Below are 18,774 nucleotides of genomic sequence, written 5' to 3' on the forward strand. Positions count from 1 at the left end.
CAGTTAATCGTGATTAATCAGAGAAATAGTGCGATTAACTATGATTAAAATTTTTAATCGTTGCCCAGCCCTAATATATATATATATATATATATATATATATATATATATATATATATATATATATATATATATATATATATATATATATATATATAGGGTCTTCGAAAACTGTAAGCCATGATTGGAAGTTACACTGATGACATGAATGGACTTTTACAGCATATTCTAATTTTACGAGTTTCACCTGTATAATATAATGAAAACATGCAACTTTTCTCCGACTACAATTGAACATCCACCTCTTGAAAATCAGTAGCACTGTGGCAAATTGGTGCAAGCTATAAACCACAAACTTAGTCACTGCTTGTACACTTCTCTGCCGTGGCAAAGGTAGCGGCAGGCAGCAGACATGAAATGAAGCTAGTTCTTATGCCAATCTCGGAGCCATGGAGAATCTGTCTCTCATCTTGGTCATCTAAATGAGAAGGCATTTATTTCAATGTAACAAGTAATAGCACTAACATGATAGGCAGTGAGTTAATACCTGTTGTATTTGCGGCAGATGACATGCTAGCGTTGCTGCTGGGATGAGATCTACACAGTTTAAAAACGTGACATTCATTTATAGTTTTTGCATGCTTTGTGTTCAAATGTTTCAAAATATTGCTTGTATATTATTCTCTTGATTAAATAGCAATCTTACAGTTATTACAAGAAGTACTGTTGCAATCGTTTATTGTAAAATGTAGTCAACTCCAAAGCGTTTGTTTCGCCCGGGGGCCGCCATGTTGCTTTCTGACGTTACTACACACGTTGCGTAATGACGTCATTCTCAACCTCTGGCATCCATAAGGGAATCGCTTGAAAAATTGGCAAGCGATTCCACTGGGCACTTTGTTTTTGATTCCCAGCCCTAGTTAAAAGCATCTGTGCTATTTGTTGGCGTAGTAAATACCACAAAGATCCGCCCCCCAAAATGTGTAATCTCATTCGCTAGCATTAGTTTGAAGCTAGAGATGGCTATAACATTGTTTTTCAAGCATGGGAAGAAGTAATTGAGTGTGAAGGTCAGTGCTGAGAAGAAAAACATGACAGAGTGTGTTGCTAACCAGCCAAGGATGTTAAAGTAATATCTAAACGATGGACATTTATCCATGAGAATATATAAAAGCTGCTGATGGTGTTTGACAAAGCAGCTGGAAGGGGATACCACTCTCGAAGGTACAGTAAATGCTGTACATTATTATTACGTTACTTTAAAAAACTACTGCAGTTGTTTGTAGTACTTTATATTGTATTGTTTTTAGACAACATGTATTATATAGAAGTTTGTTTTTCTTTTTAAAAGGCATGTTACATTATGTAGTGTGCTGTTTTGGGGGGGTGTCAAGAAAATTAGAAACCCTCGCCTTAATTAGATTGGCTACAGACCTGAGGTAGGCTATATCCCCCCTACTAGTAACTGCGAACAGCACGGCAAAGACAAAGCCTAGGACGAACCAGTATAATCAATAGAATGTAAATGATATTTAATCAAGGAGGAAGTTTGTCAATGATCATGTGAACTAAATCAGTAAGGGTGTCAAGAGAAAAGGTTCAAGACAATTAGAAATAAGATTAGAGAAAGTTAGAAGAGAGGCAGATAGGCCCATGAGTAGAAACTCACACATAGCCATCCCCGGACACATAGAAGTTCCTTAACAAAGGGGCTGTCAAGGCAGAGTGGAGAGACAGGGATAGCTGTCGAAATAAAGTTGAGAATAAGTTCAAGGAAGAGAAAGGACGGTTCATATAAAAGAAGGAATGTTGAGGGGGCGAGTAGAACGTTATAGCAAACAATACATCCCTAGTTCAAAATAACCCTCACAACTATACTGCAATTAGCCTAGGGTGTGGACTGAGTGAGGACACTGGCACTCAATTGTACAGTTGGAAGAAGGGAAGAACGGGGAGAAGGGTCGTCCAGGTTAATCTGGAACAGACCGGTTGATGCATAGCAACTAAGTATACTGTAGCCAAGAGGGGAAGAGTCGAGAATTAACTGAATGAACTAAGAATTGACCAATGAATTGTAGAATATAGTGTGACACAGTATAGCCCCATAGTAAGAGGTGGATTGGTTAGAGAGAAAACCTCCCCCCATAACCGAGGGTATATAAGGGTGTAGAGAACATTATTTCAGGGGATTACTTACGTGCGCGTAGCATCGAATGGGCTACAGAGAGGTCTCTTTGCCACTTGGATTGAAAAAGAACTTGGCCCAACCTCTCCAAGAAGGATCCGATTCGCCAAGCGAGAGATCTCGCTCCATTCCGATCTCCCCCTGTGTCCGAACGAGAGGAACAGGACTTTCGGTCCTACCAGAGGAACCAGGGCGTTGGCCCCGCGGGCCACGGCTCGCACAGGACCGACTCCACTGCTCTTGCTGGCCCCCCTCTCCAGCCGACACAGCAGAAGCCCAACGACGGATCACTCGGCCGGGTGATACGTCAGGGTTTGCCCAAATTCAAGAGACTCTTTTCGGCCACTTTCGACCTAGCCCTCTCCCCTCCCAGGGACCCACCACAAAGGACCTCTCAAAGTAAGACTCAATTCGGACTTCCATTTGAACTGAATTAGACACCCTTTTATGATTTATTTGTTACTTTTTACATCTTTTCATATTTCATCGTTTCATGATTTTTGTGAATGATTCAGTAATGCTGTGCAATGCTTGTGCCATTGAACCCGCATTAAGGGGCATTATATCAAGATTCATGAAGTCATCGAACCTGCATTAAAAAGCATTATACCAAGAAGCCAAATTTGCATCCTTTCAACCTTCCACCTACCAACACGTCCCTGATGCAAAACTATAGGATCACAGTGTGTCCAACACCTAGCTCTAAAGGGTCACTCTAATGGAGTCCACTTACATTTATGTCCTGTAGGGCTGTTCCTTTCCAACGCCCTCAAATCCTAACCTAGTCAGTAACAAAAGCCAAGATTCATAGAGGCAAGCTACCATTAAAACAGCGGGAATTGTGTGTATTTAACTCGACATTGGAAAGAGAGGCTTCTCTACCGAGTGTACCACAAGAGGAAGCGGGACAGACGCTGAATCAACACAGGGTAGTAGAGCTAGGCGCATTGCCTCGCCATCCAGCAGAGTAGCGCCTACGTCGGTGGAGCAGCGCGGAGGACCCCGCCTGCGCTGAGAGGACAGGACCCGTGGCACGGAGTGCTGGAGTTAGTTGACTCGCAGGAAGGAGCTTGTAAGTCAAATAACGGGAATCTAACAGGGGCCAAACACCAATTAATTTGATTACAGTTATCATACAGTTTTTAGATTTCATACAAGTGTTTTGAGTTAAGGGCTCCGTCACAGAACCAATTCAACTCATAAGTTGCGTGTGTTTGTGAAGTACTGCAATGCAGTAAACCCGATGCAAGGTTTTTTATCTCCCCTATGGAAAAATCTGCAATTTATTTAAAAACACGATAGTAGACAATTCCAATCAGTCATATCATTTATTGTAGTTTGTTGGTGAATCTCATTTTAACATGAAAAATCATTCCTGATTTTATTTTTAAAAAGTCACGTGGCACAAGAGGCATTGCAAGAACGCATTATATAATGTAATACATTGTCACCTCATTATGTATAACTTTACATTTTGTAATAAGCATTTTGTACGTTGACACTTTTTGTACGGTAATAGCTTATTACGTATTGCAAAAGTTATTTCAAAAGGCATTTTTTTAGTAAAATGTACTAATTTGGAGCAGTATGTTGCACCCCCCGCGACCCCAAAAAGGGACAAGCGGTAGAAAACGGATGGATCGGATTTGATGCCTTAATTAGAAAAACTATCAGAGAAACACAAAACGTTTATTATTAGAATTGATTTTAAGACTCCAATAGAACATTTCATTGATCAAATACATCAAATGTAGCTTTACTGATTATAATGGAGAATGTGGTTGCAAGTCATAAACAAGTTATACTAATGATTTATTACAGACATGAGAATGACCATTGCACTAAAATGTTGAAGGGCATACACTCATGCAATATAGATTATGTTATGATAACACTATACTATACATGATACTAAGAATAAAACCTCTAATGCAAATATAAAACAGAAACATTAGTTTTCTTCCATCAAAAACCAAATTGATTGTTGTTTGTCAAAAATGTGATGAAAATCTAAATATTTTAGGCCTTGCTGTGACAGTTTTCATAGTTAAGGCATCAGTTTTAATGATTTATTACATAATGGACTAAATTGTTAAATTTTTTAAAAGTGCAGCACCCGCATTAGGGAAAAGGTACGGCAAAAACAAGTGTATTACATAATGTGTGCGATTATGAAATAATGAGGTAAAAATGTATTACATTACTACATAATGTGTTGTTACAGGCATCAACACAACAGAGAACTAATTCATGATGTTTTCTATTACAGTTAAGAAGTTATTTTCACTATATTGCTACTTTAAGGGTTGGTGGCTCTCTCTCAATTTGTGCACTGTACTTCCATACTTAGACTTCTGAGTGTGCTGTCAGTACCTGGTTAGTGCACTAAAAACACCAAATGGTGAGTGTGCAGCTTCGGACCCTTACCACCTTTGATCATCACTATCTTGTCTACTTAGTGGAAGGGGCGGGACTAAGTCGAGCGGTTGGATATTGCAATCGCCGTTTCCGGTAAGTCAGGAAATAAGTACACAGTGTACATATTATACATATTGAAGTGTACTGATGGAAGTACTTGAGACGGCCTGTGTGTGTTCGAGTGTGTTAGAGCTCAAGCTCCATCTTGACATCCATTTTGGAGTTGTAAGGCTCCAGCAGAGGGCGCACCTCCTCTGACAGGAATCTGGCCACCTGAGGACAATCATCATGATGGCGAGTGGACGATATGGATCACAGAATGAAAGAAGCCGTGGTTCACCTGCTGGGGAGCACGTCCGATAAAGGTCTTGGGGTCGAGCAGGGCGTCCAGTTGTTCCAAAATGGGAGCGAAGTAAGGGTCCGCCTGGACTCTTGCCAGCAGGTCGTTGTCGCCGCCCTCCTGCTTGACCACAGCAGCCGCCTCCTGGGAGAGGACGCGAATCTTCTCATGGCAGTCCTGTGAAGAACTAGTGCGTGAAGAACAAGGTTTCTCTACACAGTACGCGTTGTCCATGACGCAGTACCTGTCTGTTGCCTCCGGCCTGCACCATGGCCATGATGATGTTCTCTGTGGCCATGAAGGGCAGCTCATGGCGGATGTGCCTTTCTATGACTTTGGGGTAGACCACCAGACCTTCGGTGATGTTCTGCAGAGTGCTCAGGATGATGTCAGCGGTGAGGAAGGACTCCGGCAGAGAGATCCTCCTACGTATTAGATCAGTGGTTCTCAAACTTTGCTCTCCAAGTACCACCATAATGACCAACATTAAAATACACTAGCATAGTAATAATAATAATAATAATAATTAGCTTTATTGTCTCCGAGGAGAAATTTGTCTTGGACATCAAGACATACAGTTAATCTGATAATACAGTGACAACAGTGAACAGTGTGCAGGTATATCAGTTAGTTATGAGATCACACATTACACTCCCCCCGTATTGCACTATCCCAATATTGCACTCATTATTGCATCCGGTTATTACAGTAGTTTTCTGTTAAGTGCTTTGATTGCCAGTGGGACAAAGGAAAATATATACCTGTTGAGTTTGTATGTTGCTGTTCTGTACCATTTACCATTTGGCATCAACACAATTTCACTATGAAGTATGTTGTCTGGGTCACGGGTGATTTTAAGACCCTGCTTCCTCACTGTCTTGTTGAATATTTCTTGAAGGGAACAAGGGGGCTGAAAGCCAATTATTTTACCAGACCTCTTGATAAGGTTTTAAAGTTGGGTTTTGAGTTTGACAGACAGATTTCCAAACCATGTGGAGATGACATAACGGGTGACAGATTCAATGTTTGCCTTATAAAACAACATCATGACCCAATTATTCATTAAAAACAAGGCAGATGTCTTGATTAACAAGTATATTTAATTATTTTGGCCACTGTAACATTACACACAGTGTGAAGAGTAACACTGTTTAAATATAGGAAAATAAAACACTGTACTTTAACAAAGTGATTCTTTGACGTGCTACAAGATGGAGCCTGTGTACCACCACAGTTTGGGAATCACTGCATTAGAGGACTAATATTAGCCAAACTCAAAATTAATACGACAACAGTGAAACAATATGTTCTCCAAGTTTTTTCCAGAAGGGTAGAGACGGGCAGTTAACCACTGTCCAATAAAACTGAAATAATCAATTGATAAATATCTAGGGCTGTTCCACTCAGCGTTTTAAGCTGCCAATTCCAATACTGATCATCCATGAGTGAGATTGGCCAATTCAATCACGTATTTATTGTACATTTTTCACTGTATTTATGGTGAGTGCTATTGGCAGTTTAACAATGTCAACATAATATTATTTCTCTTTTAGTAGATACAATCTCTTAATCAAAACATAATAATTTCCCTTCAAAGTCCTCCTATGTCCAGGGAATTAATGTTTGTAAACATTAACAAAAACAAAAAATGTATTTTGAGAAAATTAAAATAACGACCCAATCACTTTAGTATACTACTAAAGTGATATCCATACCATACTCCCCTTGGTATGGATATTACCAATTTATGGATTGATCTGCCCTCCTCTTACATATCATGTACTGACTGTGATGCGACATTACTGACACAACAATTGCGGTTATATCATCCTCTTCCTAGACTCTTCTTAATCTACTTGTTATTTTCCTGTTATTTTTTTCTGCTCATTTTCTGCTGTAACGTGGTTCCATCTACACCTCTTTAACATTTACCAAGCACTTATTTCTTGCCGTTGTTTAAAGGCCTACTGAAATGAAATGTTTCATTTAAACGGGGATAGCAGATCTATTCTATGTGTCATACTTGATCATTTCGCGATATTGCCATATTTTTGCTGAAAGGATTTAGTAGAGAACAACGACGATAAAGATCGCAACTTTTGGTATCTGACAAAAAAAAGCCTTGCCCCTACCGGAAGTAGCGTGACGTAGTCAGTTGAACATTTCCGCAAAGTTCCCTATTGTTTACAGTGATGGCGGCCAGAAGTGAGAGCGATTCGGATCGAGAAAGCGACGATTTCCCCATTAATTTGAGCGAGGATGAAAGATTTGTGGATGAGGAAAGTGCAAGTGAAGGACTAGTGGGGAGTGGAAGCGATTCAGATAGGGAAGATGCTGTGAGAGGCGGGTGGGACCTGATATTCAGCTGGGAATGACTACAACAGTAAATAAACACAAGACATATATATACTCTATTAGCCACAACACAACCAGGCTTATATTTAATATGCCACAAATTAATCCCGCAAAACAAACACCTAGGTGTTTGTTATGCTAGCTCCTAGCTCCCGTCCATATAACCCGCCAATACAATTCAAACACCTGCACAACACACACACAATCACTCAGCCCAAAGGACCGTTCATCTAACCCAAGGTTCATAAAGCTTATATATTTACCCAAAGTTACGTATGTGACACGCACGTACGGGCAAGCGATCAAATGTTTGGAAGCGCAGCTGCGTACTCACGGTACCTGATATTCAGCTGGGAATGACTAAAGCAGTAAATAAACACAAGACATATACTGTATATACTCTATTAGCCACAACACAACCAGGCTTATATTTAATATGCCACAAATTAATCCTGCATAACAAACACCTAGGTGTTTGTTATGCTAGTTCCTAGCTCCCGTCCATATAATTCAAACACCTGCACAACACACACAATCACTCAGCCCAAAGGACTGTTCACCTAACCCAAGGTTCATAAAGCTTATATATTTACCCAAAGTTACGTACGTGACACGCACGTACGGGCAAGCGATCAAATGTTTGGAAGCGCAGCTGCGTACTCACGGTAGCACGTCTGCGTATCCAAATCAAAGTAATCCTGGTAAGAGTCTGTGTTGTCCCAGTTCTCTACAGGCGTCTGTGTATCGAAGTCAAAGTCCTTCTGGTAAGAGTCTCTGTTGTCCGAGTTCTTCGATCTTGACTGCATCTTTCGGGAATGTAAACAATGAAACACCGGCTGTGTTGTATTGCTGACTTCCCTCGCAAAATACTCCGCTTCGCACCGACAACTTTCTTCTTTGCTTGCTCAGCTTCTTTCTCCATAATGCAATGAACAAATTGCAACAGATTCACCAACACAGATGTCCAGAATACTGTGGAATTATGAAATGAAAAGAGAGCTATTTTGTATTGGCTTCAATGGGCTACCGATACTCCTGTTTCACTGGCTACGTCACGCGCATACGTCATCATCCAAAGGCGTTTTCAACCGGAAGTTTAGCGGGAAATTTAAAATTGCACTTTATAAGTTAACCCGGCCGTATTGGCATGTGTTGCAATGTTAAGATTTCATCATTGATATATAAACTATCAGACTGTGTGGTCTGTAGTAGTGGGTTTCAGTAGGCCTTTAAAGTTAGCCTATTAGCATGCCTGCTCCTGGCTTTCCCTCGATATGCAACATGTTTAGCCTTGTCCTCCAGTGATAGTGGCTCAGCGTTTTTGATTGGCATTAATCGGCAAAGACAAATACGTATTTCACGAAAAACGTCCGATACTGATTGGTGACCGATCGATCAACACATCCCTATTAATATAATTTATTGTACTAAACAGCTCCTTTCCAATGTTGGTAATCATTGCACTTTTCCTCTTTGCCATCTCTAATAGCAGTGAGCTCCTTTTCCCAGTGCACTTTTGCTATGTGGTCACTCTTACGCTTCTGTGGTGGCATCACACAAAAGCTAAAAAAGAAGCACAAACAACACACTTGTTCTCTGATGGTTTGTGGCTTTTAAGGCACATTTTCCAAAATATGCTGGTTGATCTCCAAATGTAAAGTACAACTTTTTAGGTGTTCAACTTTGAGGTTCCCACTGTGGTAGCAACTAAGTATTTACCGATCGGCTGAATTTCAGGAAAAAAACACGCAATCACTATTGCCAATTAATGCCTTCCAATGCTGATGACAAATGCTGATGTCGTCTAGGATTACTGGATTAACCTGATTGTGTGTTTCCATACACAGTGTGGAGTTGCTCACATAAATTCACAAAAGTCACTTCTGGCAGCAAATAAACTGTATTTTTTAGTATCTTACGTAAACATGTTACACACTACGGACACAATTATTCGAATTAAAAGCCAATCCTGACCCCACCACACACGTTCGGATCAAAATTGAATTCCGATCAAGACGGGTGGTTAATGCCGATAGTCATTTGGATTGGAGCGCATGTAAACACTTCTTCTGAAATTCGGGTTGAAATGATCCCTACTGTACATTTCTTTAATGTCAGTTATACTTTAGTGGTGGAGGGGGGACTAAATGTAATAGTCTCGGAATGAAGCGATTGTCGTGCTGCGGCTCCCCTAATTCAACATGTACAGAAGTCGGTTATATACTGTTGAGTTTTTTGTTTTAAAACAGAGACTAGCAAAAAAAAAACGTATGGTCTGGAGTGCATGGATGATGTAACAATAAAAGAAGGAATCCAGTTGTCTTCTCAGCGAGCCGTTTTATTCACGACCTTATAGCTACTCCAAGTTCTAACTGCTAGTTAAAACATGTACACAGAACATGTGTACAGTGTGCCAATTTACACGTATTCCAACATAAATGGCACAGAACGGCTCCATTTCAAAAAGAGAAGTAAAACAAAAGTAGTGAACAGAAGACAAGCATTATAAATAAATACCGCAACAACGTCGGACAAGCAGAAATGCAGCCATGTTTGTTTACAAACAGAAGTCACTGCTTTTTTAGCAACCAGCAGTGAAGAAACTCGTCCAAAAGATGTTGCTATTGCACAAACAATAACACATCTTTCCTATTACAGTATATGGTAAGCATGTCAGTAAAGTATTCCAATTTAAGGTGTGATGCATGAAAATTCACATCATAAATCGGATCATTTTTTTCCAGGGTCCATGCACACAGGATCATTCTAATCCGAATTATGATCAAATTAAATAAATGTTGCCCATGTACACATGGCTATTGAGAGCAAGCCAGGAGCAGCCCCTAAACTTTACACAACAGCAAGAAATGAGTGCTTAGTAAAGTTTAAAAAGTGTAGATGGATCCACGTTACAGCAGAATGAAAGCAGTTATTAACAGGAAATTAACAAGTAGATTACTAAGAGTCTGGAGAGACGATAATACAACAACTGTTGGTGCGTCAGCATTGTCACAGTCATTACACAACATGTAAGAGGAGGGCGCATCGTTCCATAAATTGGTGGTTTTGATATTAAGGGTAGTATCTGTCTATGATCAATACTAGAGTGATTAGGTCAATATTTTTATTTTCTCAAAATAATTAGGGCCCGAGCAGCGGAGCAAGCCCCGCATGGGCGATGCAGACATACTTGCCAACCTTGAGACCTCCAATATCGGGAGGTGGGGGGTAGGGGGTTGGGGGCGTGGTTATTTATAGCTAGAATTCACCAACTCGAGTATTTCATATATATATATATATATATATATATATATATATATATATATATATATATATATATATATATATATATATACATATATATATATATATATACATATATATATACATATATATATATATACATATACATATATATATACATATATATATATATACATATATATATATATATATATATATACATATATATATATATATATATATACATATATATATATACATATACATATATATATATACATATATATATACATATACATATATATATATATATATACATATATATATACATATACATATACATATACACATATATATACATATACATATACATATATATATATATATATATATATATATATATATATATATATATATATATATATATATATATATATATATATATATATATATATATATATATATATATATATATTTTTTTTTTTTTTAAATTTTATTTTATTTTTTATTTATTTACATAAAATAAATACTTGAATTTCAGTGTTCCGGTGGCTATCCATTAGATGGCAGTATTGTCCTGTTTAACTTCTCCGTTCATGATGAGTATATCATTTCGGCCCCCGTGTTCAATGGAGAAGTCTGTTCTACATATTTACAGGCAACATACACCTTCTCCTTCGAACTGTCCTGGATGAACTGAAATTCTTGTTTCCATTTGTTTGAATTCGTTAGGCAAGCTGTTTATATTGTGGGAAAGCGGACGTGAGAACAGGCTGTCCCCACTCAGTCTCAGGTCTGCATTGAGCTGGAGGGGGCGTGGCCTCCAGCTCCAGCTGAATACCGGGAGTTTGTTGGGAGAAAATCTCTGCCGGGAGGTTGTCGGGAGAGGCGCTGAATACCGGGATTCTCCCGCTAAAAACGGGAGGGTTGGCAAGTATGGATGCAGAGCACCGCAAGGGCCCTATTGAAACAGCTGTGGTTTCCTCTATACCTTTTAAGGCCCTTAACATGCACGAAAAGTGCCCATATTTTTAGGGCACGTCTGGTATGGTGAAAATGTTTATATTTTGGGGGTCCCAAATATTGAATTTCAAAATTGGCTCTTTAAAATTTGAAAAAAATAGCCCCTCCTACTAGTTTCACGTAAATCGCAGGAGATGTATATCATGACGAGACGCACATAAAAGTGTTGGGAACCCATACCTGAAAATTAACAGGAAGTCGGCCATCTTGGTTTTCATCTTCCATTTTTCGGCAAAAAAAAGCGGTCGTACTTTAACAAACTCCTCTTAGGGACTTTGAGCAAATGAGTCGCGGTTAAATTTACAGATACTACACATATAGGCAATTATAAATTGCAAAAACAAATTTTGCCTACGCCATAAGATGTAGGCGTGGCATGGCGCCAAACATTGCTTCGATGATTCGCCACAAAACGTTTACAACTCGGCTGCACGAATTCAGATCTTGAGTTTATTTGGTAAAAATGATGACACCCTGATGTGCCCGATCGGTCAGTACCTGTTCCTACTTACTCGCAAAAACTACCCCACACCATCACCAATTTAACTGTAATTTCTGCAAGTTAGCTGATCAGAGACCGTTACTAAACGGATGGGTGATGATAAATTGCAAACATTTTTTTGCAAATGACAGAATGTGGCATGGCACCAAACTTTGATCTGATGGTTCGCCACAAAACACAAAATGTTAATAACTCAGTTTCACAAGTTCAGATCTTTATCCTAATTGCAATAAATTATGATGACAATCTGAAGTGGCTTTTTTCTTTTTTCTTTGTTTTATATTATTTTATTTGCGCCCGAGCAGCAGAGCAAGCACTGCAGGGGCGATGCAAAGCACCACGGGGCACCATTGAAATTGATGCGATTTTTCTTCCATACGTTTGGACGCCTTTTTGAGGCCCTTAAAATGCACGAAAAGTTCCCATATTTTGCAGGCGCGTCAGGTTTATGGTGGTGGGTCAGAGCATCGGGAAGGATGTGACCTCAAGCGTAAACCCTGTGGTGCAATGTTGTTTTTGTTAATGTTTACAAACTCATGGAATAATTCCCTGGACACAGGAGGACTTTGAGGGCAAAAACTAAAGGATTTAAATGAGTAGTAGATAGTAGTTGTTGCTTTTGTTTAGTCGTTGTATACTATTGACCTTGTTCTGCTCAAACAATTGTATCTCCAAACCCCGTTTCCATATGAGTTGGGAAATTGTGTTAGATGTAATACAAACAGAATACAATGATTTGCAAATCATTTTCAACCCATATTCAGTTGAATATGCTACAAAGACAACATATTTGATGTTCAAACTGATAAACTTTTTTTTTTTTGCAAATAATCATTAACTTTAGAATTTGATGCCAGCAACATGTGACAAAGAAGTTGGGAAAGGTGGCAATAAATACTGATAAAGTTGAGGAATGCTCATCAAACACTTATTTGGAACATCCCACAGGTGAACAGGCAAATTAGGAACAGGTGGGTGCCATGATTAGGTATAAAAGTAGATTCCATGAAATGCTCAGTCATTCACAAACAAGGATGGGGCGAGGGTCACCACTTTGTTAACAAATGTGTGAGCAAATTGTCGAACATCCATCCATCCATCCATCTTCTTCCGCTTATATGAGGTCGGGTCGCGGGGGCAGCAGCCTAAGCAGGGAAACCCAGACTTCCCTCTCCCCAGCCACTTCGTCCAGCTCTTCCCGGGGGATCCCGAGGCATTCCCAGGCCAGCCGGGAGACATAGTCTTCCCAACGTGTCCTGGGTCTTCCACGTGGCCTCCTACCGGTCGGACGTGCCCTAAACACCTCCCTAGGGAGGCGTTCGGGTGGCATCCTGACCAGATGGCCGAACCACCTCAACTGGCTCCTCTCGATGTGGAGGAGCAGCGGCTTTACTTTGAGCTCCCCCCGGATGGCAGAGCTTCTCACCCTATCTCTAAGGGAGAGCCCCGCCACCCGGCGGAGGAAACTCATTTCGGCCGCTTGTACCTGTGATCTTGTCCTTTCGGTCATAACCCAAAGCTCATGACCATAGGTGAGGATGGGAACGTAGATCGACCGGTAAATTGAGAGCTTTGCCTTCCGGCTCAGCTCCTTCTTCACCACAACGGATCGATACAGCGTCCGCATTACTGAAGACGCCGCACCGATCCGCCTGTCGATCTCACGATCCACTCTTCCCTCACTCGTGAACAAGACTCCAAGGTACTTGAACTCCTCCACTTGGGGCAGGGTCTCCTCCGCAACCCGGAGATGGCACTCCACCCTTTTCCGGGCGAGAACCATGGACTCGGACTTGGAGGTGCTGATTCTCATCCCAGTCGCTTCACACTCAGCTGCGAACCGATCCAGCGAGAGCTGAAGATCCTGGCCAGATGAAGCCATCAGGACCACATCATCTGCAAAAAGCAGAGACCTAATCCTGCAGCCACCAAACCAGATCCCCTCAACGCCTTGACTGCGCCTAGAAATTCTGTCCATAAAAGTTATGAACAGAATCGGTGACAAAGGGCAGCCTTGGCGGAGTCCAACCCTCACTGGAAACGTGTCCGACTTACTGCCGGCAATGCGGACCAAACTCTGGCACTGATCATACAGGGAGCGGACCGCCACAATCAGACAGTCCGATACCCCATACTCTCTGAGCACTCCCCACAGGACTTCCCGAGGGACACGGTCGAATGCCTTCTCCAAGTCCACAAAACACATGTAGACTGGTTGGGCAAACTCCCATACACCCTCAAGGACCCTGCCGAGGGTATAGAGCTGGTCCACAGTTTAAGAAAAACCTTTCTCAACCAGCTATTACAAGGAATTTAGGGATTTCACCATCTACGGTCCATAATATCATCAAAGGGTTCAGAGAATCTGTAGAAATCACTGCACGTAAGCAGCTAAGCCCGTGACCTTCGATCCCTTAGGCTGTACTGCATCAACAAGCGACATCAGTGTGTAAAGGATATCACCACATAGGCTCAGGAACACTTCAGTAACCCACTGTCAGTAACTACAGTTGGTCGCTACATCTGTAAGTGCACGTTAAAACTCTCCTATGCAAGGTGAAAACCGTTTATCAACAACACCCAGAAACGCCGTCGGCTTCGCTGGGGCTCAGCTCGTCTAAGATGGACTGATACAAAGTGGAAAAGTGTTCTGTGGTCTGACGAGTCCACATTTCAAATTGTTTTTGGAAACGGTGGACGTCGTGTCCTCCGGACCAAAGAGGAAAAGAACCATCCGGATTGTTATAGGCCCAAAGTTGAAAAGCCAGCATCTGTGATGGTATGGGGGTGTATTAGTGCCCAAGACATGGGTAACTTACACATCTGTGAAGGCGCCATTAATGCTGAAAGGTATATACAGGTTTTGGAGCACATATGTTGCCATCCAAGCACAGTACCATGAACGCCCCCTGCTTATTTCAGCAAGACAATGCCAAGCCACATGTTACATCAACGTAGCTTCATAGTAAAAGAGTGCAGGTACTAGACTGGCCTGCCTGTAGTCCAGACCTGTCTCCCATTGAAAATGTGTGGCACAATATGAAACGGAGACCCCGGACTGTTGAACAACTTAAGCTGTACATCAAGCAAGAATGGGAAAGAATTCCACCTGAGAAACTTAAAAAATGTGTCTCCTCAGTTCCCAAATATTTACTGAGTGTTGTTAAAAGGAAAGGCCATGTAACACAGTGGTGAACATGCCCTTTCCCAACTACTTTGGCACGTGTTGCAGCCATGAAATTCTAAGTTAATTATTATTTGCAAAAAAAAACTATTCGAACATCAAAATATCTTGTCTTTGTAGTGCATTCAATTGAATATGGGTTGAAAAGGATTTGCAAATCATTGTATTCCGTTTATATTTACATCCAACACAATTTCCCAACTCATATGGAAACGGGGTTTGTAATCGAATAAAATAAGGAACTAGCTTAAATATTGTTGAACTCTCAATAGCACTGACCATAAATGATCGGTATTGGTATCAGCCGATCTCACTCATGGATGATTGGTATCGGAATCGGCATCATAAAACCCTGATCGGAAAATTCCTAGTAGGAACATAGGAACACAAACAAGTCGCTTCTATCGCTAGACGTTTATCATTGAAGTCTGACCTGTTGGCGCTGTCATCCAGCGTCCTCTCCAGCCACTGCACTGAAGCCGTCTGCAAAGGGTCGGCCATCAGCGCCACCAAATGTCGAGCAAGGCTACAGCACCGCTCAGCACGCATTGGGTTCCTCTTGTACGCCATGGCACTAGAACCTGAAGGGAAAGAGAGGTGGTGATGTTGTTTGTCATAGTGGTGTATGAGGTCCAAATTAGTGATTGATTAATTTGGCTATGGTTTTGGTGAGCGAATGTACCAATCTGGTCCTTCTCAAAAGGCTCCTCAATCTCCTTCAGGTTGGCCAGCAGGCGGATGTCGGTACAAATCTGCAGTGAGAAAACCGGTAAAAGTTTTAGCCACTTTATGCTCGGAGACCTAACGAGAGTAAACAGAAACACCACTAGGGGGAGACATTTCTCTTAGAGACTCACTTTATGGACAGTGGCTCCCAAACTGGCAAGGCTGGACAGACTGTCAACGTCCACTTTACGACTGTATGTCTGACCAGTCACCAGGTAGGCTCTGTGGAGCACAGATTACACATGAACATTCTACACACCAGTCTTTTAAATATACACTACCGTTCAAAAGTTTGGGGTCACATTGAAATGTCCTTATTTTTGAAGGAAAAGCACCGTACTTTTCAATGAAGATAACTTTAAACTAGTCTTAACTTTAAAGAAATACTCTATATAAAGTAGTGGACTTGAAGTGGGTGTGGCATGGATGATTGTTTGGCGCCCAATAAAAGACTTGATTGAGGATTCTTCAAAACCAAGGCTTCAGTCAGCAGATGCTAATGTGGTAAATGACTATTCTAGCTGCAAATGTCTGGTTTTTGGTGCAATATCTACATAGGTGTATAGAGGCCCATTTCCAGCAACTATCACTCCAGTGTTCTAATGGTACAATGTGTTTGCCCATTGGCTCAGAAGGCTAATTGATGATTAGAAAACCCTTGTGCAATCATGTTCACACATCTGAAAACAGTTTAGCTCGTTACAGAAGCTACAAAACTGACCTTCCTTTGAGCAGATTGAGTTTCTGGAGCATCACATTTGTGGGGTCAATTAAACGCTCAAAATGGCCAGAAAAAGAGAACTTTCATCTGAAACTCGACAGTCTATTCTTCTTCTTAGAAATGAAGGCTATTCCACAAAATTGTTTGGGTGACCCCAAACTTTTGAACGGTAGTGTTTATTATTTAGTTATTAGTATTATTTTGGTTGTAGTTCGCAGTGGTGTGCATACTGCAATGTATCATATTAATAGGTGTTTTTGTGGTAACCAAAACATCAGTATGATACAGTGAAGTTGTAAACCACTCCATAGTATATGTACAAAAAAACCTGCTTAGCTAAATAATACAAACGTATCAACATTATATACATTGCTATAATATGTAACCAGTTCCGTGATGAGATACGTTACCAATTTCCCCAAACCTTTGTGTAAGGGTGGGCAGCAACGCCGCCGCAACATCATAGTGCAAATCCATATAAAGGTGCAAAAAAATTAAGTTTTGCCTTTATTGCAAACAATTAGTCAAAATAAAACAAGAAAAGGAAAATAATTATGTTTAGAACTATGTATATCTTGTTTATTTGAGTTGCATATTAATTTAAATGATGGAACTCCAGTTTATGTATTAAATTACCTTGGTCTTTGGATTGACCCTGAGTTTACCTTTAAACCACATCGATTATATTTGTAAAAATGTACATTTGTAGAATGTATGGCTGTTTGGGCTCTCTCTATAAATCCATTAATTGTTTTTCATTTCTGGTTAGAAAAAGAATAATTTCACAATTGTTACTTCCCATACTAAATAATGTTGTTGTTTACCAAAACACTACTCAAACCTCTCTATATTTTATATATTTCTTTGTGCAGATTTGTCCTGAGGTGCCCATTCAGAATTTACCATTGTGTCATGTAACAGGCTGTTTTGGCTTCATTTTAAGTCGAGACGTCACTTTTACTGGGTCTTTTTAAATGTATTTACTTACATGTACTTAAAACAACATTAGGTTCAGTTAACAGCTCCCTATTCTCTTAGATATGTGAAGTGAAGTGAAGTGAATTACATTTTATATAGCGCTTTTTCTCAAGTGACTCAAAGCGCTTTACATAGTGAAACCCAATATCTAAGTTACATTCAAACCAGTGTGGGTGGCACTGGGAGCAGGTGGGTAAAGTGTCTTGCCCAAGGACACAACGGCAGTGACTAGGATGGCGGAAGCGGGGATCGAACCTGCAACCCTCAAGTTGCTGGCACGGCCGCTCTACCAACCGAGCTATATATGAATTATCAATTTTTACAGCACAGAAAATTCATAAAGAAATACGCCATATGGCATTCAAATTCATAGCCCAATCTGATTGGAATAATCTCTCTGCTTCTAAAGTCCATTACTTATTTTTTAATCTTTAAATCTAATTTACTTTCCAACTTGCAAATAAGTTGTTCTTGTTTTTGATTTTGAAGTTGTATTATGTTGCTTCTGATGTTGTATTGTATTGTATCGTATTCGATCGCAATGGTTTATGTAAATGTGTGTGAGCAGGTGAGATGTGGGGTGCTGTGGAAGTGGTAGAGCAGTATGTTTTTGTGTTTGACTGTGTTTTGAATGTATGTTTTATGTTTTTCTTTATTTGTGTTAGGACCCCTTGAAAACGAGATGCTGCATCTCAATTTGCTATCCTGAATAAACTGAATTGAACTACAAATAAACTTTTTTGTCAATTTGAGCCGCCTGTGAGTGCTTTTAGATGTGTGAAGGGCCAACAGCAGCACCCAGTGCACGTTGAGAAAAGCTTTGTGGTCAGACTTTCAAAAAGTATTTACTAGATTTTTTTGCTAAACAATATTTGGTGGGTTGTAATTAAAATAAAAGTCATTAAGTTGGCAACAATAATTTATTGTATTGTGTTTTAGCCTATTTTTTATTTATTAGATTTTATTTTATGTCTCAATTGTACTTTAGGTGGTTTTATTGTCTTTGATAGTTTCTGTACCTTCTTTTCGTTATTCTGTACAGCACTTTGCTCCAATGGTTATTTTTCAAGTGCTCCACAAATAAATTGTATTAGATCAA

The 18,774-nt window shown here is 40.2% G+C and overlaps 1 protein-coding gene across 1 annotated transcript in view; it reads right to left on the reverse strand.

Moving 5' to 3' along the window:
• Positions 1 to 3,505: 3,505 nt before the first annotated feature.
• The window catches only part of LOC133642659 (adenylosuccinate lyase-like), a 40,273-nt gene continuing 25,004 nt past the window's right edge, over positions 3,506 to 18,774 (reverse strand). Inside the window, exons 7-12 of the mRNA XM_062036997.1 lie at positions 16,108 to 16,198; positions 15,933 to 16,002; positions 15,684 to 15,831; positions 5,188 to 5,368; positions 4,944 to 5,120; positions 3,506 to 4,876 (exon numbers count right to left, since the gene is read on the reverse strand). Coding sequence (XP_061892981.1) covers positions 4,790 to 4,876; positions 4,944 to 5,120; positions 5,188 to 5,368; positions 15,684 to 15,831; positions 15,933 to 16,002; positions 16,108 to 16,198 — 754 coding nt within the window. The 3' untranslated portion in view covers positions 3,506 to 4,789. The remainder of the gene's footprint in view (positions 4,877 to 4,943; positions 5,121 to 5,187; positions 5,369 to 15,683; positions 15,832 to 15,932; positions 16,003 to 16,107; positions 16,199 to 18,774) is intronic.

This window comes from Entelurus aequoreus, linkage group LG25 (genome assembly GCF_033978785.1).
Source record: "Entelurus aequoreus isolate RoL-2023_Sb linkage group LG25, RoL_Eaeq_v1.1, whole genome shotgun sequence".
Classification (NCBI taxonomy): domain Eukaryota; kingdom Metazoa; phylum Chordata; class Actinopteri; order Syngnathiformes; family Syngnathidae; genus Entelurus; species Entelurus aequoreus.